The 23,710-nt window shown below is 44.3% G+C and overlaps 2 protein-coding genes across 3 annotated transcripts in view; one reads left to right on the top strand and one right to left on the bottom strand.

Annotated features, from left to right (window-relative positions):
• Window positions 1–23,710, bottom strand: part of LOC105423549 (uncharacterized) — a 48,911-nt gene that overhangs the window by 16,374 nt on the left and 8,827 nt on the right. The gene's annotated exons all lie outside the window — the stretch shown is intronic.
• LOC105431283 (uncharacterized) lies at window positions 1,200–23,664 on the top strand. Of its 2 annotated transcripts, XM_089071615.1 has the most exons (8): window positions 1,200–2,704; window positions 11,651–11,697; window positions 14,367–14,512; window positions 15,727–15,942; window positions 19,043–19,713; window positions 19,880–20,079; window positions 20,178–20,346; window positions 20,733–23,664. In XM_089071615.1, the coding sequence occupies exons 2-8, from the start codon at window positions 11,658–11,660 to the stop codon at window positions 22,510–22,512; spliced, it is 3,222 nt and encodes a 1,073-aa protein (XP_088927741.1). In that variant the 5' UTR covers window positions 1,200–2,704; window positions 11,651–11,657; the 3' UTR covers window positions 22,513–23,664. The 2 variants fall into 2 exon arrangements, with proteins under 2 accessions (XP_088927741.1, XP_088927742.1); XM_089071616.1 differs by lacking the exons at window positions 1,200–2,704; window positions 11,651–11,697 and adding an exon at window positions 14,141–14,269.

Below are 23,710 nucleotides of genomic sequence, written 5' to 3'. Positions count from 1 at the left end.
TCCATTAAATATATACGATCTAAACTACGATGACAGTAAAAGTGACGGGAAAATTGATCAGCTCCTACTCTTAACGTACTATTTATGATGTTTCATCCGGTCTTGTCTTGGTTATATTCCATTGAAAAAAAATAGAAAAATCGTAAAGTAAAATAATTAATTAAAATGCAGTGGAGTGCAGTAAGATTTATACCAAAGTATAATAATTAGAGCGTGGAAAACGCGCAGTTATATTTCCGTCGGAGATAAATGTAGCGTCACTGCATTAAATAAGCCAAATCAAAGCACAAAAATTACTAAGGACAACAACCTTTCGACAAGAAAGACCGAATGCAATTTCACGACCTTCCGCGCGAAGAAAGTCCACGACCGCGAGTGGGTGCAAAGAGTCGTAATTAGAGTAAAAAGAGGAAAATGAAGAAAACGAGAAATGAGAAGCGTCGTCCTTGATGGCCGATGATAAAGGAAGAAAGGATTCGTCGACTTCGTGAGTGGCCAAGAAATAGAAATCGTGAACTTTACAACGGACAAACCTGTGACACGAGGCCAAACGCTTCTTTCTCTGCGACAAACAGGATTTTCTATTCTACTTCGCGGATTATTGACGAAGTTTCCAAATCTTGCAAATACAAATGAAACTCATTCCAGCGTTCTGCTTTACTGCTTCGCGTTCGTAACTTACTTGACTCTAGAAATTAAAAGGCAATTATATCTGCTCGGTTGTCAGCGGGATTGATCGAGTGAACGAGATTGTAAACGTAAATCAAACCGCCAGATTTTTTTCCATTTAAAAAAACTGGTAAGATAAATAAACTAACAAACTTTAAGGTACGCGAGTTAGTAAGTAAGCGAATTAAGGCGAATCAAGGTATATTATCGATTAGACACGTTACAACGCAGAACGAATGTAATGAATCCTCCGCGATGCGACATGACGTAATGTCGGGAGTATGATAATCCCTACGACCACTTTGTAACGATTAAACTGTCCCGAAGAAATCTTCGCGCTCGCATCGCGAATGATGTATCGCTATTTTCTTCAAATGTCACTAGGGAGCCGAGTCAATGAGTGGCATGCAAATTCTGCGGGTGTTTAATGTCGCGCATTAGCGGTGCTTTAATCCCGCAGAGGCTGTGCGACTGTCGCACGAGAGAGAGAGAGAGAGAGAGAGAGGAGAGAGAGAGAGAGAGAGAGAGAGAGAGAGAGAGAGAGAGAGAGAGAGAGAGAGAGAGAGAGAGAGAGAGAGAGAGAGATCCGGTTACTCCCTTCGGCATCAGCGATGCTATCCGTTTGATTCGCGCGACCCTGAGGATAATTTATTGAAAACTCGACGACACGGCCGCGGTGCCTCCGCGACGCGATTACGAAAGATCCGTCGCACGGACGAAGGAAAACCAGCTTCCTACATTTCACCAGGATCCACCGCGCCGGTGTCGCGACACGTCGGCTCATTGTGGAACATCCCTGAGGCGTTGTATGTCACCTACGACTATTCCTGGCATCCTTTGTCACGTATATTAACGCCCGACGTTCCACTTTCACTCGGCTTCTCTGATTGATCTCCCGTACGTATCTTCCTTCGTGGTGCGCGCGCGCGCGCGCGCGCGCGCGCGCTAAGTTTCAGGTCAGTGACAGATGACGAAGGGATCGCGACGAGTAGAGAATCCCCTAAAGGCGAAGCGAGCGACATTTGACGATGGAAGGACTCCAACCCATTCTCTAAAATGCATCGCGATTATTACATGACGATAGATGTCGAATCGCAGACGTTACAAATGTCATAAAAATTCGACCGTTCATTTAGCCGATCTCCTCGAGCCTTCATCATCATCTCGCATCTGTCATCGCGCTCGGCTCTTTCGCGAAGCTGAAAGACGATGATACTTGACGCGACGCGCATAACTGCCGTAGATCATTATCAATTGAAATCAGGCAGATCGCGACCGCGGTAAGATCGCTCGTATATGTCGGATGAGCTGGATGTCGCTGTAATTATACGTCTGAGCGGTTCGTTGCGAAGCGGAACCGCAGATCGATTCGATGACTATCTCGCAAGGCGAGAGCAAATATCATGCGATTGCATGCAGCAATGACCTTACGGCATCGATATCGGAGCAGGACTCCGCAGAGACTTTACAAAGGCGAGAACGTCTCGTTCTATCAGGTGGCGACGCAGGTGTCTTTCTACGTGCCTTGCCCGCTCGCCCCCCAGTCTCTCTCTCTCTCGTGCCTTTCTCTCCTGGTCTCTCCGGTCTCCTCGAGTCTCCGGTGAAATTACGCCTATGCCCCGGTCGGGCCTCGAAGACGCCAATGGGCCGTTCGACTCCCTCCTCCGTCTCATCGTCGATTGTAGAAAGCTCTCAACCTGACGACGGTGGTCTGAGCGCAACGCTCCTGCTGGTGGCTTTTCCACTTCCATCGCGCAGTCTTCTGGCCGGACCGGACGCCGCGATCTCGCCCCGCACCCGCACGAAAAACCGTCGTGTCCGTGGTGTCCCACCGAAAATTCGCATTTGCGGGCATTTTTCCGGGCGAACGTCAACGCCAGTTTCGCTCGACGAGGTGCTCGCACCGCACGTTTCCCGCTCTCGTAATCCGTATATACCGCATACTTGTGAAACTTTGCATTTCAAGTGCCAGCCGATGTGAGGACGGTGGTTTCATGAGGGATTAGCGAAAAACGAGCGGAGCCGAGAGAGACAGGTTTGATCGCCTTTTCATCTGTGCGCTACAAATTTCTCTCGCCGGAGCTGCACGATCAAAACTGACGCTCAACTTTTAGAAAATATAAATCTCAATTTTTCCGTAGGAAAAAGATTTTTTTCAACGTTGAACGTTGGTTCGCCTGAGAAACGGCTCGGACTCTTCGGTGAAACGCGCTACGTATATGTTTTATTAATTTCGAGCGTTATATCGGATAGCACGCGAGTTGCGCCGCTTCGAAAGCAAAGAAAGCGAAGCGTCGCGACGTGTTTCAACGTGTTTAATGAAATTTGTATTGCCTCATCGACCCTAATCACAGTGTTTATTTAGGAGTTCTCAGCTCTTGCCTGCGATCGAAATTCATTGTTCCCTCACGACGTCTTTGAGCCTGAGACAGCTCGAAGAAAAAGTCTCGAGGAATTCATTTTATCCTTAAGAAAATAATTTCGAAACGTTTATCAGTTATATAAACGCCGCGGTGATATACAGACAATGCTTCGAGATACGGACAATGCGCGGCTGATGAGCAAGATTCATTCGAGTGAACAGAGAAAAGGATCTATAAAGGAAAAAAACAGGAACGCGAGCATTAAAGCGAAGCGAGTCGCTTCGAAGACTGCAATAAAGATAGGACTTTCGCTGCTTGTCGCATCCTGCGCGCGCCTTCCTGCTCGATCGTTTTATGCATCTCGGTAGCAATGACAAACGAGAGCGAACTGATTTTATCGTCGAATTTGTCATATTCGATCGCTTTCCACTCGTACGTTCCCATTCGCGCCGATCGATGGGAAATCGAAAGGGTTGCGCGAAATTCCGCCTAAAATAGCGCGCGGCAACGCAATTTTCGCTCCCCTTTTGCGCAACGTTCGGGTAGTCGCGAGCGAATATCGTTCCAGCGAAGTCACGAATTTCTAATCTGCTCGTCGGGAATCGCTCGAGTAACGAGAAGAGAGTTCGGTCGGCTTAAAGAGACGTACACTCGGTCGCCGCGCACGTGTGACGACGCGCGCGCACACGCACACGCGCGCACACGCGTGCATGCTTCACACACGCAACGGCACGCACGCATCGGGTACGCACGGTGCACACACACACACACACACACACACACACACATACACACACACGCGCGCGCTCCTTGAATCTTATTCCCAATGAGAACTTTCGTCGATCTTATGGTAATTTATTCGTTTTACCAGCAGGAAATAAATCATACGCCATTGCCGTAAATAAGTCGGGAGAACAAAATCTTTGGATCCCGAAGAGATTAATAAACGAGCAAAATAATTAGTTAATTTGCATACTCCCCCGTTACTCTCTCTCTCTCTCTCTCTCTCTCTCTCTCTCTCTCTCTCTCTCTCTTCTCGCGTAAATTTTAATGCGTTAATTATTTCAGTCTCTTATTGAGAAAACACGCGCTGACGAATGTAACGCGTGTTACCGATTTATAGGGCAAGACATTTCTCGAGCGTCTCAACTTTCAATCGATTCGCGATAGCGTTCGCATTCGCTGAGCTCTTATTGCGAGTTTATTTAAATCGAGAATGCACCTCGTATACAACCGACACTACTTCATCGATTAGGCAGAGTGGGTTTTCCGTAACCTCGACGGTATCCCAATCGGCCGTTCTCTCTCTCTCTCTCTCTCTCTCTCTCTCTCTCTCTCTCTCTCTCTCTCTCTCTCTCTCTCTCTCTCTCTCCGTCTCTCTGTCCGTCTGCCTCTCTTTTACCAGTGTAATTCATCGCCTCGCTCCGTCCAACGCGTTCTAACGCGTCCACCACGTTCACTTTCAATCGACGGATTCCGCGAGGCGATTGTACACAGGTTCGAAAGTGAATTTAATTTACGCGAGGAGCGCGTTAGACACGCGACACACCTTGCCGACTCTTCTTAACGAGACCCGCCCTTTTTTCTTCCATCATCCACTTCTCGCTTGACTTGGCCCCGCTGCGCTTAAAGCGCCGTCGCGCCGTAAGCGGTTTCACCGCTGTTTCTCAGAGCGGAAGAATCGACGCTATGTAGAAACCCGGATCGGTATCTTCGATCGATCACCACCAACGCTCGTCCAACGATTTATTCGATTCGCGTACGTCCTTTCCATTTCTGCGAGGGTCGTGGGGATCGTCCATATGCCTTCGCGAGGGGGGGCAATCCCGCAATGCCGCAACGCGCGCGAGAATTTTCGCCGCGCGCGAACTTCACCGTTACGTAATTAAAAAAAAGTTTCATAATCACGCGGCTCGCGGCCGGCCCATTTTCTCGGCACGACGTGGGGAATGCAGACGAGCAGCAGCAGCAGCAGCAGCAGCAGCAGCAACAGCAGCGGTAACAGTCGGCAGCAGCACGTGCCCGTCCCAATATGGGATCTTTTTCATAAACAATATTGCACCCCGCCGCCGCGGCGTTACGACATAATCCATGTCCGTCGTCGCGGGGCAAGCGCGAGCAACGGTCGGCTTTCTCCCGATACGGCGGCGGAAAAATAAACGAACGACTTCGCCATAAATCGAACGCCCGGATAGCTTTACGGCCGATCCGTGTGACTCGCGACGATCGAGCGAGCGAGCGAAATTTCGTCATTTTCGATCGGTCATTAATTCGGCCGGACGTTGGATCCGGCGCGTTGAAGAACGGCAATTGACACGGGGAAGCGGTGGCGCTCGCTGAAAATGCGCCTGGAAAAAGTGAAGTGGCAGTAAAATATTCTCTCTGTGTGACTGCCGCGGTCAATTGCTAAAGTACGCTTCAATTGGGAATAATTCTACGGGGAAATACGTTTACGAATGGGGATAAATAAAATTTTAATCACCGTCGATGGCATAGGCGCCTTAACCGTCTAACCGGGGTGTACAATAATCGTTACTTTATTATCTTGTTTTCGCTGATACGTATACTCGCGGTAAATAATCTCTCGGAGGATAATCGCGTTCACGGAAAGAGAATTAATAAATTAATGACTAAATTAATAATTAATGACAACTTGCGCTTAAGATTAAGGAGAACGAGAAATATTTATATGCACACCTCCGAGTAGCACTTAATAATAATATTAATCTTTATTAATGGATAGTAAAAAATTATCATGTTAGCTAGTAAAGTTTATCCAAGCTTCTCAATAAAAATTATAATTAATAATCATTTCTTCAGTAATCTTTCTATTTTATTTTATTTTTTTTTTAATATAATCCCGTACTTCGTGTAAATGTGAAAAAAGGATCATTATTTTGCAACATATTTTAATTATTTAATAAAAATCGGAACTCTTGAAGGTCTGCAATATTTTGCCCGAGGACAAAACGAAATTTTGACCATCAACACTTTCATAGTAAGACAACCAGACCGACGATCCAATGCATCAACGAGTAAAAAGTATGTCACACCTCTTTTACGCGACACGCGACGATGTTGCGAGAGTCTACTTTCGATAAACATTCATTTATTCTGCAAACAGAATTTCGTGGTCGGTAAAAGTAATTAAATAATTTGTAAGTTAAATATATTCCCATCATAATTATTGCAAAACGATCATTTCAACTATTTTAAATTTATTGCATTAGATTACATGGAAGATGTTACAGACAGAAAGAGAGAGAGAGAGAGAGAAAGAGAGAGAGAGAGAGAGAGAGAGAGAGAGAGAGAGAGAGAGAGAGAGAGAGAGAGAGAGAGAGGGACGATAAGCTACATTGTATAACTTGTACAATAGAGTTTATAGTAGGAAGTGTCATATCACAAAATATCTCTCGTATGGACCCCCATCGGAGCCTCATTGTACTTCACTCTCTAACGAACAATCGTTCGCACGGAAGAGTAGGAAGACGATGCCGGCGCATCGGCTTCACGACACATTAATCGCGCTAATTACACATGGAGCATAGGCCTCCTCTTGGGGGAGAAATTTGTAGGAGGCGGATTCGTTCAATTTTTTTCACTCGCAGGCCGCTCTTAAATAATAACTTTCGAATAGTTTCGCCGACTATCAAAACAGCATCTATCAGCGCGTTGCTTGCATATCGCGCTTACGTAAGAGCTTCTCGTAATGAAGCGCACAGAGGTGTTAATTATATCGATATTAATCCGTGGTTAGTCCGCGCAATTGAGACACACATCGAGAACTGAAAATGTTTAATTCTTTTTTAATTCTGGTAGCTCGCAAAGACTTCCTACGACGAAGAGGAAGGCTACCATCCGTGCCGTGATGGAAGTCTTTCCTTCTGTACACAAGAATGGATCTTACACAATAAATCGATAAAACGACGCGACCGATGCTTTACGGTCGAATAAATTTTATTCTCAGCCGAGAGTGAAATCATTTATTCCCGAAGCCGGTTCTCTCCTCGCGGACGGCAAGAACGGCCGAAACACTTTCCGACCGACTCGATCGAACGAATTCTGAGCGTTGCCCAATGACAATTCCTAATCAAAGTTGACGGGTTGAATTTCGATCGGCTCGTTGAAATTCAACGACACGCTTCGAATGCGCCGGAATTGGAATCGCAGCGATTAGTCGATAACGGCAATTATTTATTATATCGTTTTGTTGCGCAACCGACTGCTTTGCGATAAGCCAAGTCCGATTATTTCGATTCCGTGATCATTGGAGCGTACGTTAAACTCCGCAAATGCAAATGTTACAAGCTAATTTCCAAATACTTATCGTAACCGTAAGCTATTTGTATTCCATGCGTCTATTCATTAAATTTTATTTTACCTCGAGAAAAAGATTAGACACGTTTCCTTTACATGTAAATTAATAAGACTTATAACCGCTTATGGCGGCTAACGTAAAGGTAACGAAACGCTACCCTTGCAGAAAGCACATAAATGGATTATGGAAGAATTTCTAAATTCTAATAAGAGAAATCGCGTTCTAGTGTCAGAACGGAAGCTTGGAAACGTGGAAACGTGATAGAATGGTGAGATATAACAAAAATCATAACGCTTTATAAAGATTTAATTCACCTAAAAATTAAGGCAAAATGAAAAATTGCCTTGCTTATATCAAGAAATATACGTTCTATCAAAATCTTCTATTCAATAATTTCTTTTTCTGCTTCAATATAACTTTATTTGAAATTATGGCAACTGTTTATTTATTTCTGGTACTAACATTGTAAATTTTGCTTTACAATCTATCTTTTCGAGATTTCTATCATTTTTGCACGTTTAGATGCACGTTTCTATATTCAAATACAAAATGACTCTGTAAATATATATTTGCAAAGAAACCGTCACGATCGAATTCGAATGTGGTTACCTCATTCTGAGCACAGTTGCGCAGGATTTCGTTTTGCTCGTGGCGCTTGAAAATTCTCGATGCGGCCCTGGCGTCCGTCCAAGCAAGTTCAACGTTTTATACTCCGCAGTTAGATAGTAATCTACATAATTTACGAAAGATACTTTATTTACGCGTACGCGCGACCAACAGCTCCTGTTGTGATCATTAACATTTGTTCTGCATATGTTTACCTTGCACACTTTCTACCTGCAAGGCAAGCGGTGCAATGTAACTAATGCAATAAACGCCCTTCCTCGGCTACGGACGGGTAAAATACCGAGAAGCATTATGCTCGTGATCCATTGACTCGGGCGGACGGGTTGTATTCATTTTAAGTAGATCTGCTCTCGAGTAGATCCAATCGTACTGGGATTCGCGAGGCGTGTCTGACCTAATCTGCCTTTGTTCACCACTCTGGGAAAACGAGCAAAGCTGTGTTACAAAAGGAGTCTAGTTTGAAACCCCTTCCCCCGCCCCTGTTGCCTGAATATTTCACAAAACACATCAGTCATTTACCTACCTGGTCAAAAAAATTTTCGTGCAAAAAAGGTTGTAAAGCTATTTTTATCCTGTCTCTTGTTATTTACATTCCTTCTTTTTCTCTCTTCCTCTCTCTCACTCTCTCTACTAAGGTAAATGTCAATTGCCGCTATTTATGTAAATTTCGTCTTTGAAACATTACGACGTTACGACAAATTAGTATAATTAAGTCGCACGAGACTAATGATGCAAGTCTTGCTTAAAATGTAGCTTACATTTTTTTAAGGCTCTATATTGTTAATACGCACAATATGTGATCTCATTTTATTTTCGTTGAAACAATGCGCATTAATGAGAGAAGGAACAACATTCTGCAAAAAAACAAAGAAAATTTCCTGCTCGGAATTTCACGCCATCGCGGTGGGTAATTGCATTTTTTAATTAACTCTTCCTCTTATTGCATTGCGCTGCGGTCGACATCGATGCATAGTTTTTCTCGAGTGACGATTTATTCAATAATAAATCGGCTCGAGGCGAGCATTCTAATAGCACGCATGAGGAAATGAAAGCCTGCTGTTTCGGCATACCACACTTTTGAAGACTATCGACTTTTGCAACTTAACGCAATGCTTAGCATTCTTTGAAAAAGTTTATTTATTACAACCGAAAAAATTTACAAAAGCCCATGAATTATTACAGAAAAATTAAAAAATTAATTTATCGCCAGGAATATCCAATACATTCTCTCTTGATTAAAAAATCAGTCTGTTAACTCGATTAAAAAAAAAAAAAAACAGAGTAAAAAAATATCTGTTTCTTTCTTAAAATTAACATACTTTCTGGAGATTTTTTTTCATTATTAAGAAGCTTCAGAAGAAAGATTTTTAAGTAATGCAATCAAGAAAGATTGAGAATCTCTAAAGTATGTTTTAGCTGCACTCACAAAGTCCGATTTAAGAAGGCGATTCAATCGGGCCGGTGATACCAGTCGTCACTTCCGGTGACCTTTAGTGGGCGTGGATGACCGTTACTTGTATGTCGTAACATAATATGGTTTACCGTAAGGTAACGTTACCGGTAACACATTTCATGTATATTCCCGATAAGGAAAACTTTCTTTCGAAAAAAATGTTCGATATGCGGTAAAATCTGAAACGTATGTAGATCGTGTTTAGATCGCATCTCTCGCGTTTCTCGTGACGCATAATTAATAAATTGGAGGCAACACGATAACCTTCTCGCAACATGATAATCTTCCCACGCAGCAAAGCCTGCTCGCACAATATGCAAAATATTACACACCTAATGTACAGATGAGTAGAACGCTACGAAAAGTAGACAAAGGAACTTGCAAAAGAATAAACAATACATTATACAACAGCCCGATTGATTACGAAAGGCAGCGAGTAATATCTTTTGTTTGCCGAAACCCGTCCATGTTGAATAAAAATTCACAAATTTCATTACGATCTAGCGCGGCTCTGATCTTTGCGCAGCTTCCGGATGAAGCTAATCTATAATCTGGGGAAGACTTTCCATGCTACCTCGAGAACTCGTTCCTCGTACGTTGTGACACGAACAAAAGGAACAATTACGAAAACTTGTGTAACTGAATAATGCAGACTCGTATGCAGGCTGCAGCGTGCGGGAGGCATCCTCTCTCTTTCTTTCCTACTTTTACAGAAACGATAAGAATCTATTTGGGAACTGGAGCGCGATAGTGTGCTTAATTAATGCGAGCATATATTTCTGTGCGGAAAACCAAGAGGAATCGCGTGTATTTACATTCGAAAATCACGTGCCGGATCTCCGTTTAATTAGGGGACGAGAGGGACGGGAATCGAATACGCATCCTGTCGCACGTCTCGTTTAGATCACTGTAATTGATTACTTTGTGTTAATGGAGGACTGGACTAGTGGTGATTTTATCATCGTATGTTCGTCAATGAGCCGAGTCTAAAACTTATTAGATTCGATGACTCAAACCTCACTAATAGCTGAACCGTACAAGTCGTAACAAGTATATGACCAGCATAGTACGTTCATGGCGTATAACTACACCGAGTCCACGATTGGTAATCTAATTTGGTACTGGAAGGTTGCAAGGTTACTTTCACCACGAGACGGGACGAAAAAAAAAAAAATGAGTAAAATCTTAAGAGCCACGACGGAGTGCCATTACGGAGTGTAAATTATCGACGGTGATCGAAACTCCAGAAAAATCAAGGCCATCCGTTACATCTACGAAGTGGCAATTTGCAGCAAAGTGTCCTGGCTGAAATCTCATTAAGCAACTTTACAAGTAACGATTTCTACGTGAGTGTGATACGCGAGAGCTAAAAATTTTAACGCGGCTCGACGCGGCTTCAACTTCCAGAAAAAAAAAAAAAAAAAAGCGTAACTCCGATATGTTATTACAAGAATGTAGTGAGTTTCGTTCGCGTGATGGCCTAACGTAAGTTACCAGCGGATTACCGCATCGAAAATCTCGTCCGAGTGATTCTCTCGCGAATGCCCTCCAAATGTAATAGATGTGTGCGCTCGAGGAGCACTCGGTATACTGGAATAATTAGACATTCACAACCACCGCTACTACAAAGTCACACCCGATATTACGTGATCGCGCATTTATATAACACCCGCATTATCCTTGCATTATATGGTTAGCAGTGGTGACAGCACAGAGAAAGTTCCAATCCGTTCCCATATGCTCGAGCACCTCTACAGTCTCTCTACGCGCGGTGCTAAGGCACTCCGCTTTGATTATACTCGCCGATGCGCAGTGCCGTACGATTGTCGTTCGACACCCCGAGGAATTCGACTGATATTTCACAATTGTAGAAATTGTCTCTTTTTCCTGCGAGTCGTCTTACGCAAATAAAAAAAAAAAAAAAACCGACGACGGAGATAATACAAAAAAAAGTCGCGTAAAATCGGAGAAACATTTCGATATAAATTATATAATTATATTATTTAAATATAATCGTATGTACATACGCATGTTATATAATTTCAAGAAAATTATTAATTACTTACACGTTACAGTTGGAGTTGGAATTTTTCATTAAAATTGAGAAAAGTAATACAATTTTGACAAAATAAAACAAGTCAAATAATTTAATTGCCTAAAATTAAGTTAATAATACATTTATTCTTTTACAAGGTTACATAATTAATTTTTTTGTTGCAGTGCCAACATGCGGGAGAAACGATGGCTGCTGCTGCTCGCTCTGTACGGTAAGTACAATTTCTATAGAATCTGATGATTCTTCGTTTCTCGATGATCATGATTCCCCGATACTAAACGGAGCTTGTCAGCGGGACTTTTACTCGATTTCTACTATTTCTTGAAATCCTGTTTACCGCTCCGCGGAGGAAAGAATCTCTCCCCTTGTCCATCTCGCGGTCCTCCATAATGTCCTTAGTATTTTTGGACTTTCCACGGCCGCAGAGGAATGCCGAGGAGACAGTGGACGACCTTCTACACCCGGGAATTTTACATCGCGCACGTAGATTGATTCTCAACGCCATTCCTCGCGTACAATACAAAAACAGCAACCACCTTCCATGACGAGCAAACGGAATAAAACACGGAGAACAATACAATGAGGACTTATCTCCTATAGTTATCTTAATCTGCTGATATTAACATAGATGAAACTTGATATTAACGATACCATTTTGCTTATCAAAGGAAAAACAATTAGAAATCATAAACTTTTTTCTCATACTTTGCTGACAATCATTAATGTTTATTAAAAGCTCATAAAGAACTTAAATCACTAAGGAGCGCTGAAAGCAAAAAAAATGATTTCGATCGAATCAACGAGATACGAGAGACGAGAGATTAATTTCTTAAAAACGTCAAATCAATATTTGGTATTCATGGCTATGCGTGCGATTCGCAAAAATGCTTTACAGAAAAGTTCCACGAAGAAAGAGGGACCTGTCGTGAATGACAAGAGGTATCCTTTGTCTCGTCGCGAAGCATCGAAAAGGGGTAATCTTGAGAGTCCGAAAATTCCGGAGAAGATAGTCGGCAAACAGAATACAAGTCTCGACGTCACTCAACGCCGATAAGAAGAAAGTCCCAAGTCCGATAACGTGGCTGTTTGCAAACTGTGAATTCAAGTCAATCTGTTCTCCACTCTGTAACACTCATTGGAGCGGTATATCAGTCACGTGACACGTGCGCTAGCATTTAGAATGTTTTCTGACATTTTCGCCCATTGGACAACATTCGATCCGAGATCTTTAAAACGCCTCGCGCCTTGAAAATCGCGAAGTAATTTCGACCCTATCGCGAGAAAATTTTTACGATAATCATCAGTCACTTTGTTAACAGCAATGAAAATAATTAATTCCGATTACCATGCATCAGCGTGGACGCTGTGAAAAACGTTTCGTGTCGCGTCATCGTTCCTTAATGAGGATCGTTGCCGAGGTGAAAAAAGACTCCGTCACGCCCTTCGAGGGAGGAAAATGTCAGGTCATTCCCATTCGATCGAGACTACGCGTCGCCGACAGACAATTGAATGAAGCAATTTTGTTTATACACCGGCATAGAAATAGCCGTAGCGACGACGATTTCGTCATGAAAACCGATTTATCGCACAACGTTTGCAGGGAGGGAGCACGCCCACGTTAACATTTCCCACAAACGGAATGCGAGCGCGTTCCCATAATACTTTTTTTATGCAGCGCCGACCCGCGCGGCTTTTTATCGATCGCACAGCTTGGAAAAGTTTAATCCCGTTATACCGATCGCCGGGCCCAACACGCGCATTTTCAACATCGCCTTCGAGGACATCCACTTTCCGGTCCATAAGCCGCGTTCACGTTGTCGCGCAACCCTAATCGCCCCCCGACGAAGGCGCGAACACATTTTTCCGCGTGCACCACGCTAAGAGAATTCTATCGAAAATAACGGGAACGAGTAAAACGAGACGATCGTAAAAACAACGATTATAAATCCCAGATATTAATAGTCGGGTGCTTGGCTGTCAATTTTTTCTTTTCATTCTAAATTTTATCGATTAATTAAACACGAAGAACAGTATTGATATTAATTATGATCTTTCCCTTTCTCTTTTTTTCTCAGCGCGGCAACGTGAATTATCGGCTATGAAGATAGCTAAGTCTCTAAGTAAAAAAACGAAAAACAATTCTCGTCTTGATTCACTCTTCGAATTGTTCACACCTCGCGTCTTAATCTCCCCAGCTGCTAATTTTCGAAGCAGCCTTGGACTACTTCAAATGATGTGATTCAGTAGCAAGGTTTTTGCGGAATCATTAATAATAAGTAGATACGGCTTTTCGCTTTCCTCTCGTCCATTTTAAAAATACAAACTTGACGTAATAAAAAAAATTGGGCAAAAATAAAGTGAAAAAAAAAAAAAAAGGTAAATGTGGAAACCTACAAAGTAAAAAAAATCGAAATATCCCTGACGGGTATTAATTGAAGATTTATGCGGTGTAGCACAAGCTCATACCGCGTATAACACGTGCGGCTCATGTGTTGTAGATCGTAAATCAACAAAACGTGGAAAGGAAACGATCAATAGATCAGCCTTGATCCGTTTAAGAACAATTACCCAACCGAATGCGCTCGCTCGGCGAGAGAAAATTGCAACACTTATGTCGGGTTCTCACCACACTCCTAGTATAAGTTTTGCAACGCCGACGCTTCTTCGCGATTTACGTAATCCGCGGATGGCCTGCGTGATGGCCTTTTTTCCTTAATGTATCATACGACTCATCGGGGCCGTTCGATACTCTCCAACCGAGCAAGCTGAACTACATTTGTTCTGTACGTGCGTGAGAGTCTCGCGACATTGATTTCGTGATTTTCAAGTAGATTTTCCTACGTTGACAACACAATGAGATCACTCCTCTGCGCGTTTTAGGAATGCTATTGGCCCACGCAGTCTCCGCAGCGCTCAAGACCAGGCCGAAATTTAAGATCGCGACAACCTCCACAACAACAACGACTACAACCACCACCACAACCGAGGAGCCTCACGTGGAAGAAAATGACCAAGCGAATTCGGAGGTATGTAAAAAGAAACGTCACGTTCGGAACAGATTGCAAAAACAGCATGATTAACCCTTGAACGTTCTCTAATAACCTTCGACAATCCAATAATTCCATTTTATATATAAATATTCCGATATTACGATTCCAAATTTAATAAGTCATCAATCTTGCATATCTAGAACCGACAGGTAATTGTAATCGAGTTAATTTTTAATTGAACTTAATTTTTCACATAGAAAATACACGTCGTGAGGATTTCTCGTCTAAATCGGACGAAAATTATACTGACAATTACGGGTAATTACGGGCCGCTTAACAGTCGCTATGTTTAAACCTCCCTTCCCCCCCCTCGCCCCGGTAATATTGTAATAATAATTAGAAAGCTGTAAAAAATGTTTTAAAATTATAAATTTATATTTTTATATCATTAATGTTTTAAAATTATACCATCACCCTTTTTTCCGAATAATACGACGTAACGAATTCCTGGGTGGCACAACGTAAGCGAAACACGATCGTTGCAAAACTGATTCCACAGTCACGACGATCGTGTACCAAACGGGTCCTTATTTTCGCTGATTCGCTTCTTCCCGTAGAAAAGGAGAATCTCGCGAGCGAGATACGACATAAATTAGCCGATAATGCATCTCGGGGAAACAAAGTAGCGGTTTTAACCGCCGTGATAACACGGCAAATGTATATAAGTATCGTGTTTCAGCACTAAACCAGTATGCCGCGTAAATTCCGGTTTAACACCGCGACTCGACGTCGTCGTATCTACATCTGCGGAGGCGTCGCGGCACTTCGATTAATTTATACCGATGTTAATTAAGCGGCGTTCGAGTAAATGCATTTGCGTGCGCGCGGGCTCACCTTCGCGCGCGCAAACAAGCGAATGTGACATCATCAAGCACTCCGAACTCGAGTGCTCATCGCTAATCATTATGGCACGACGCAGCGGCTTCTCCAAGCGTGAAATAACTTTTCTACAATATACCGGTCTATCGGACGCGCTTTTCCGTCCGCGATACGGAAACTGTCATTACAGCAAAAGCGACGTCGAAATCGAAGACTTTTGTCATTTCCCGCAGGAAATGAAAGCCATTTTATGAGATCCGTGACAGACACGGCCGCGTCTATTTGTAGAAATTTTAAGCTTTTTAAACCTTCCGTTGTTGATTACGGGGAAAAAAATCGAGGAGACTGTAGTGATGTTTATTTTGTTTCAGACGACAACAGTCGCGAGCGAGACCAACGGGACGACCGGGCACACCTTGACGGGAATTCCGCAGATCGATTATATATGGGATCCGAATCTACCGCGCGAGTTAAACGGCTATAATCTCAGTGATTATCCGTTTTACAATAGTATACCCGAGGATATCGATTTCAAATGCGACGGCTTGCACGACGGATTCTACGCCAGCGTGCCGCACAAATGCCAGGTAATTAAAATTTAATCGCGCGTACATTATAGAAATCTGGCTAATCTGGTCTAATCGGGAAAATAGCGGTATGGTACTTTAGAAGGACGGGGGGAAAAAAATAACGAGGCGCGCAAACGCGAATTTCCATGCTCGTTACCACCAAGCAGACACACATTGACAAATTGAAATCCGTTTACTAAAAACATTGACGCTACCACATCTGCAATTTCTGCGGAGCGGAGAATAAGCTAGAATTACCTTTTCCTAATAAAAAAAAAAAAAAAGATTCCAATTCTAACGCGGTTAGAGGGAAATCAGTGTCGTCTGAATGAATCTCTAAAGAGAGATCTTCCAACGGCGACATCTCCTTCGCGTAATAAACAGGTGTCAATGATCCGAGAGCGTTGCCTTCTAATTTCTAATGTCAGCGGAAGACAGCGATCGCCGTGCGCGATCGCAGCGATCGGTCGATGGCCGATCTACCGAAGGCCTGGATTGATAAGCGTTGACATCGTGACGGCTGGGGCAGCCGCGAAACGAAAGCGAGTTCTCGGGCAAGACGCGAATGCAAAAAAATGCGTATCGATCGAGCGCACTTTTACTCAATCATCGCATCGCTGAGAGCGATCGTTTCACCGCGAATCCCGGCGAATCGCGGGTTCGGCTCGCATAAAAACGACAACGATTGAAAAACCGAATCGTTGTAGATTCAGTCGTTTGAATGAGGCAAAATTACACAGTCCTGATGTAATTACCGTGCACAGTAAGCGCACGATAATTATTGCAGCTATGTGTGCATCAAGCGCGAGACCGTGAAATTTATTACGTGAAATCGAAAAAATCGACAGCGTGCTCGGCGTTTTAAATCGTCGCGACGCCGATTTTTTTATTTACTCGTGTTACCATAAAACTACCACAGGAGTCATGAAGTGGCGTCCTGATCTCTGCCAAGGGTTGCCAAGCGGACCGTCATACCTCCAATGTCTTGAGTAGTGCTAAAGCAATCTTTTATTTGACTTTATATTATAATTCATAAAGAATCCGTCTCTCCTTTAAATCTTGACAAAAAAAATTTCGAAAGCAAAGCAATTTGAAATTTCAACATAAAAATAGCAATAACTCGAAAACAATGTATTTCCGGTGAACCTATGTTCATACCACATGTTTTTTTTCTTGTTTTTGAATCCCCAATCATCTCCCGAGCAATTAATTCATCTTCACTTTCAAAACTCTCTATATATATACATATATATATATATAGATTTGTAATGGAATAATGGAAGTGATGTTCTCCAAATATACAATAATTAATTAATAATTATTAATTAATAATAAATATACAATAATTGGTAGGTGCGCCACGTTAATCTCCCACTATCGCGCCGCGGTTGTAAAAGCAACAAAGGCGACAGGTAGAAATCGATATCGAAAGTGAAAAACCTTTTGCCGGCCGCAATAACAAGGTCACCGTGAAAAGAAGCCGAGGAAGAGGACTTTCGTGGTCCGCCACGCTTCCCGTCCCTGACCGTTCCGCGATTCACGTGTGCGCGAACTCCTAGAATTGTGAAAGCGATTGCAAAGTAGCCCCCTTTCCGACCGGACTCGGCTCGTTTTCTTATCGATCATTTTCACGGGGCTGCAGAGAGCGAACGGTGCATTGTCATGCAAATGTAGCGAGCGGAATTCATCAGCCCGGGACGGTGCCCGACGTGTCGCGTCGTACGACAAAAAAAGAAAGGACATCGAGGAGAGACGCCGATCTATCCGGTCACTCCTATGCCGTGCGAAAGATTTGTCGCGGAAGAGACATATTGGGAAATGAGCAATTAATTCGCCGTCGCTTCCCGTCAGGAAATCACTCGCGATCGCTCGGATCATTTTCTAACGTTTCCAGCCGTTCAGGCGGGATTTACAATTGTAATGATCCCGGTGATCAAAATAGCGCCGTAACGTTTACGAGGATGATAACGAGGACTTCGTAACTCACGCCACTGAAGATCCCGAGGCTCAAATCACGGAAATATCCGTCAAATAAAGAGGGACGCGTTCTGAATAATTCTAACGCTAGAGTTCTCATGCAAATCACCGCTGATCCGTTTTCCATATTTGGCATAGAGGAAGTCCGACCGAAACAAACATTTTACCGACTTTCCACCATAAATTCTTCGCGGAGATGGAACTGTGACCGGAATTTCTAAAAGAGTGCATCGAATTGTAAAATTAATAAGAATTAATTAATAAAATAATCGATTATCAGTTTCAACATTCAATCGAATGAGAAATAAATTAGATTTGTAAGAGAGTTAAGTTGGAAATAAATTTTCAATAAAATTACAATGATTCTAACCGTGCTATTCTACGCCGTATTATACGCCGCGAGTCTCGTTAGACGCGCGATTTGAGCGTTCGATGCTCGTCTGACATTTATATGTTACGAGTTGAGTAAGATTCATGATCTATTATTGGCAGAGATCAGACTTTGGTTTCTACTTTTTCACGAGGATCTCTCGGTGAAAAACGAACATTTATCGAAAGGATGTGCTCTGAATGATTCGAGATAATTCCCCCCCCTTCCCCCCGGGGATAATTTACGGCGATTGTGCGTTCCAGCTAATACTTACGAGCCCACACATTGCCGCGAATCTTTTTCATACGTGCACGTAGAACGTGCACGTTTATGCGACTCCGTGCAATTATTCGCACTGAAACGCGGTGTGAAAGCTACGCGGTGGCGTGCGGCAAGATCGCCCGCGTTCGTTCGCGGTGAAAAGTGTGCTGAAATCGTCGTCATGTCGCCGAACGGACCGTTTCGTTACCACGAGGAGAGGAGACGGCCGCGATGTAACGAATCGCGAGCGAGATTCGCGCGGCGGGCGATCGAGAAGAAAACGAGCGAGGCGCCTTCAAAAATCTCGAAAGTCCGACGCGCGGCGCGGGATTTGCCGCCCACTTTCACCCATCGATCGATTCGATTTCGTAAACGCCCAACGTTGAAATCCATTCCGTATTCTTAATCGCCATCGTTACGGGCAATTAACCGCGCGCCGTCCCTCGAATCCTCACTCACGAAAGTCGTAACTCGTCGTAACTCTAACGTCGCACGCGTGTCCTCCTCAAGGTCTACCATCACTGTCTCTTCGGCACTCGCTACGACTTCCTGTGCGCCAATTTCACGGCGTTCGACCAGAAGACCTTCATCTGTCACTTCGTGTCCGAGGTCGATTGTGCCAATTCCAAAAAGTACTGGCACAGGAACGACGCTCTTTATCAAGCCACGACGACCACGACCACGACCACGACCACCGTGGCGCCGGTCGCAGCGCCGACCAGTCGGGCGGCTGTACGCGATCGGATCCCGCCCAGAAGGAGGCCGCCGGCGAGAAGAAGACCCTACGACTACTACGAGGAGGATTATTACGACGACGAGTACGATCGTCCGCGAGATTTCATCGGCCGGGACGACTACGAGTACGATGACCGGAAGTACAGGCGAGACCGAGATCGCGAGTTTAGAGATCGGGACCGCGATCGTGACTTCCGGGATAGAGATCCGCCGGCGCGCGGTAGGGATAGAGACGATAGGGATCGGGACAGATATCCCTCCCGGGGAAACAGGAGAGACCCGCCTAGGTCGAGAGATCCGCTGGAGGAGGACTCGAGGTCTCGGGGCAGGAGCCCGGATCAAGGTATCAGATCTACGTCGAGGGAGGTGGACGATTCAGATGTGTACGATAGGCGCGCCGAGTCGAGGAACAGGGATACCGATAAGCGAAGATATCTCGATAAGAGGTGAGAACACGTCCCGTGTTGATCCTATCGAGGATCACTTCGACGATATCTTAAAACACGCGACGCTCACGCTTCTTTTTTTTTTTTTTTTTCCGATGTTGCACTGTTGTCTGAACGATGTATACGCTATACGAAAAGCCTGATATTACATTCTGTTCACGTTCAGATACAGAGATGACTACGACGATAAGGAACCCGCGGCACCGTCGGCGAGCGCGACGTCCAACGCGGAAGGCCTGGTGAAACCGGCTGCACCTAGCAGCTCGGTTTACGCGAGGCCAAGAGCGCCGCCGAAGATTAGACGACCGGTGCCACTCTCGGAGCAAGACAGATACGCCTACAAGACCACTCCCGTGCAGCCGACAGGTAAAATCTCGACTTGAAAATATTTGCAGCGTTCAAAAGCGACAACTCTCTCTCTCTCTCTCTCTCTCCTATTGAAAGAAACGAAATTGTAATTAAAGAGGAGCCACGACGGCGCCCGGCAGATTTCGCGGAGGATGACTACTACGACGACGAGATAGAGGACGTCAGACCGAGAAGACCGCTCAGAAGAAGGCCCTCGTATAGGGACAGAGACAGAGATAGAGATAGAGACTTCTATGAGACTCGGGACCGGGACCGTCCCCTTAGGTAAGGTAACGTACACAACACCGATAAAATTTTATTTCAACGAAACTAAACTACTAAACGAAATCACATTCATAAATAGTACTAAAATTATAAAATTACTAAATGCCATCGTGACTGAAGCAAAATATCACGATAGATTGTTAATTATATCCTACGATCGCTCAAATGATGCCATTCAAAAATGTATTATCGACATACTGTTATTAATATTTTATCATGAAAGATTTCAAGACAAATTCTACAATTGTTTTGTAATAAATATAAAAACAAAGGTGTTGTGTGAAAATCAATTATTTATAAAAAGTTAACGCGGTCATTAAACTTCACAATAATCGTGAAATAATTAATATTATGATTAATAATAATAATAAAAAATAATTTTTTAGAACTCGCTATCATTCAATGGCAGAAGAGGTACGACTCAGGACACATCAGGACCGCTCGAGGGATCGTTACTACGATCGAGACAGGGACCGAAGTAGAGATCGAGGTCTCGATCGTGGAAAAGATCGCGGCTCCGAGAGATTTTCGGATCGCGATTCGCGAGGAAGATCGCAAGATTCCGATAGACAAGAGCAACCATATTCGCCTCGGCTTCTTGATCGCGAAAGAGACACCGAACGACCACGATCTTCCTCGAGATCGAAGGATCTATCGGACGCTACCGAAGTGTCCAAAAGACCCAATACGTACGATCGAACAACTGAGAAAACCACCAGCACGACTACCACAACCACCACAACTACCACGACTTGCTTACCAGAGCAGCTTATTCATAAATCTGAAGAGCCTAAAGACACGATAGCCGATCGAGAGGAGGACCCATCTTATCTGGAACGATCGGCCAGACCTACTCAGACGCAAAGTGATCGCGTAGCGGGAGATACTCAGGATTATCAGAGAAATTTGTCCGAGAAATCTCAGAGACCGTCTCAGCAAGTGGATTACCAAGACAGAGAGGTGGAAGGTAGGAACGAACAGAGTCATCATCAAGTCGCGTATCCGGACGAGTATTCCTCCGAGTATTACGACGAGCCGCTGGAAGAGCCACCGTCTCCCCCGCCACCCCGAACCACCGTTCGAATCGTGAAGAGGCCTTTCCTACCTTCTCGAGGCGGTAATCCCAATCCGAGGGGATTATCACCGGTCGGCTCGAAAGCGCCGCAATCGACCAGAAGAGACGAAGAGACGACGACCGACCACCGAAGTAGCTTGGGCGAAAATGAACATAGGGGTTACTACGTACAAGAGGAGCAAGAGGACAATAGGAACATTAATCATCAGGAATCGTTCCTAAGATCGGGCAATAAGCAAACGTACGACGCTTACAAAACCGTCCAGAGCGATCTTCAGAAGAAACAACGCCAGGACGAGTACGACAGCGCGACGTCCAGAACGGTGCTACGAAGACCGACGGAGAAGAGCAACGAGGAGGAAGTCTCGAGGGGCTCGGAAGATTTATCGAACTCCTCCAGAGGATACTCCTCTCAGAACCAATCGTACGATCTGCGTAATCGTCAGGAAGCCCCGCAACCAAAGTGGATAGAGAATTACTCGAGCGACAAGTATGCGGATGTCAGCAATGTGCAAACGTTCTCGGGTTCACCGATCCGCAGCAAGGTGAGAGTTCTCTCCGAGTCCACGCCGAACATTTACAGCTCGACGTACAAGAGCGAGGACATTCAGGATCTGCCGTCGGGGCCTGGCAGCTACAGAGCGAAGCAAAGGATCAACGAAGTGACGCATCGCCTTCAGGATATCCCCGAGAGCGAATACGACGTTACCTTAAATGACGCTCTGACACCGACTTTAATTCAAGAAGCCAATTTACCGAGCGGATTCGTCCTGCCTCTTCACAGACAGCTGGGCAGAGACACTGTGCTACAGCCTTCCGAGAACAATTACAAGCTTTCCAGGCCGGTTAATCAGCAGCAGCAGCAGCAGCAGCAGCAGCAGCAGCAACAGCAGCAGCAGCAGCAACAGCAATCGCAACAGCATCAGCATCAACATCAGAAATCGTTCGTTCCGAGTCCTCAGTTCTTGCCGACGAGCATCAGCAACAACGATCGGGGCCGAACGGTGTATTACAGAACGCCGGAGGCTATACAGGTCAGCGGGGCGCAATACAGACAGCAGAGACCATGGCAAGATTACACGGCGTACTAACGGAAGAGATATTGCATCGTGATATACCGAGATATTACGAGTGCGACGAGGAAGCGTTTGAGATTTCACGAGGCGTAGAGCTTGCCTCAGCGAGCGCTAAACGACTAATTTATACTGCCACCGATCGACTTGGGAAAGGCACTTTCATGGAAGACAGACGCCGCGTTTCTTTTATGAAACTGGCTTTCCGCGAACGGAAAGCATCGCGTTTCGACCTTTAGCCCTGTCGCAATCAGACGATCAGTGTCTTTCATTCCAAAGAACGCGCGACGTCGCTCCGCCCCGCCCCTCCCCTCCCCTCCTCCTCCTCCCCCCCCCCCCGTCGCGCCGCTCTGAGGGTAGAAAATAATCTGCGGACGATTCGGCTAGGTGTGTTAATAGCTCTCGCGTAATTCGCGAGATGATATAAATTATTCGTTGGAAGTTGAAGAAAAGTAAAAAAAAAAAAAAAAATTTATTTGAAAAGAGACGAGATTGTTAATCCGCGAAGTGGCGCTACGCCACTTGCCTTCGAAACGTAATCCAACGGTCAGATATATGGAGAATAATGAGAATATTAATCATCCCGATACTCATCGATACTCGTTATTATTCACGCGAACCGCGGTGAAAAGCAAAGGCAGGATTAACGATAACATCTATCGTAGATAATCCGTTCTAAGATTTTCGCTAGGGAAAAATTCTAAATGAGACTATTAGATCGACTTAAAATGATACAGACGCTGTAGCGTACGTCACATAATAAGCTCGTTTCCTCTGAAACAAATTACGTGATACAATAACAAAACTTAAAACGTGATACGTTTCTGATAACAATTTAATTTGTGGAATTAACACATTGGAATTGGAATTACACGTCATCCATGTTAGACGAGACCCATCACCGAAGTTCCAGAGGTGCTGAAAAAAGTATTTTCATTTTTCTTAACTTTTAGACAAACTTGTAAATAATCTATGTAACTCTATGTTGTGCACGTTAAACCGCGATTCAAAGTAAATGTGGTCCTCTATGATAAAAATATATATATATATATTAAGTTCCATCGTTGAATTTGATAGATATTACTAGCGGATAAGTCTTCCTGAGCGTATATCTTGTCTTAAAGCTATGTCGATATTTACGTATGATATATAAAAGAGTGAGGAAATATACTTACTTGTTATTTCATTGCTCCCCCTCACACCTTGACGGCTGTAA

This window comes from Pogonomyrmex barbatus, unplaced genomic scaffold, assembly GCF_055798465.1.
Source record: "Pogonomyrmex barbatus isolate J1 unplaced genomic scaffold, ASM5579846v1 scaffold12, whole genome shotgun sequence".
NCBI lineage: Eukaryota > Metazoa > Arthropoda > Insecta > Hymenoptera > Formicidae > Pogonomyrmex > Pogonomyrmex barbatus.
Note: the sequence above shows the minus strand (reverse complement) of the source record. Positions and strands in the feature narration are given on the sequence as shown.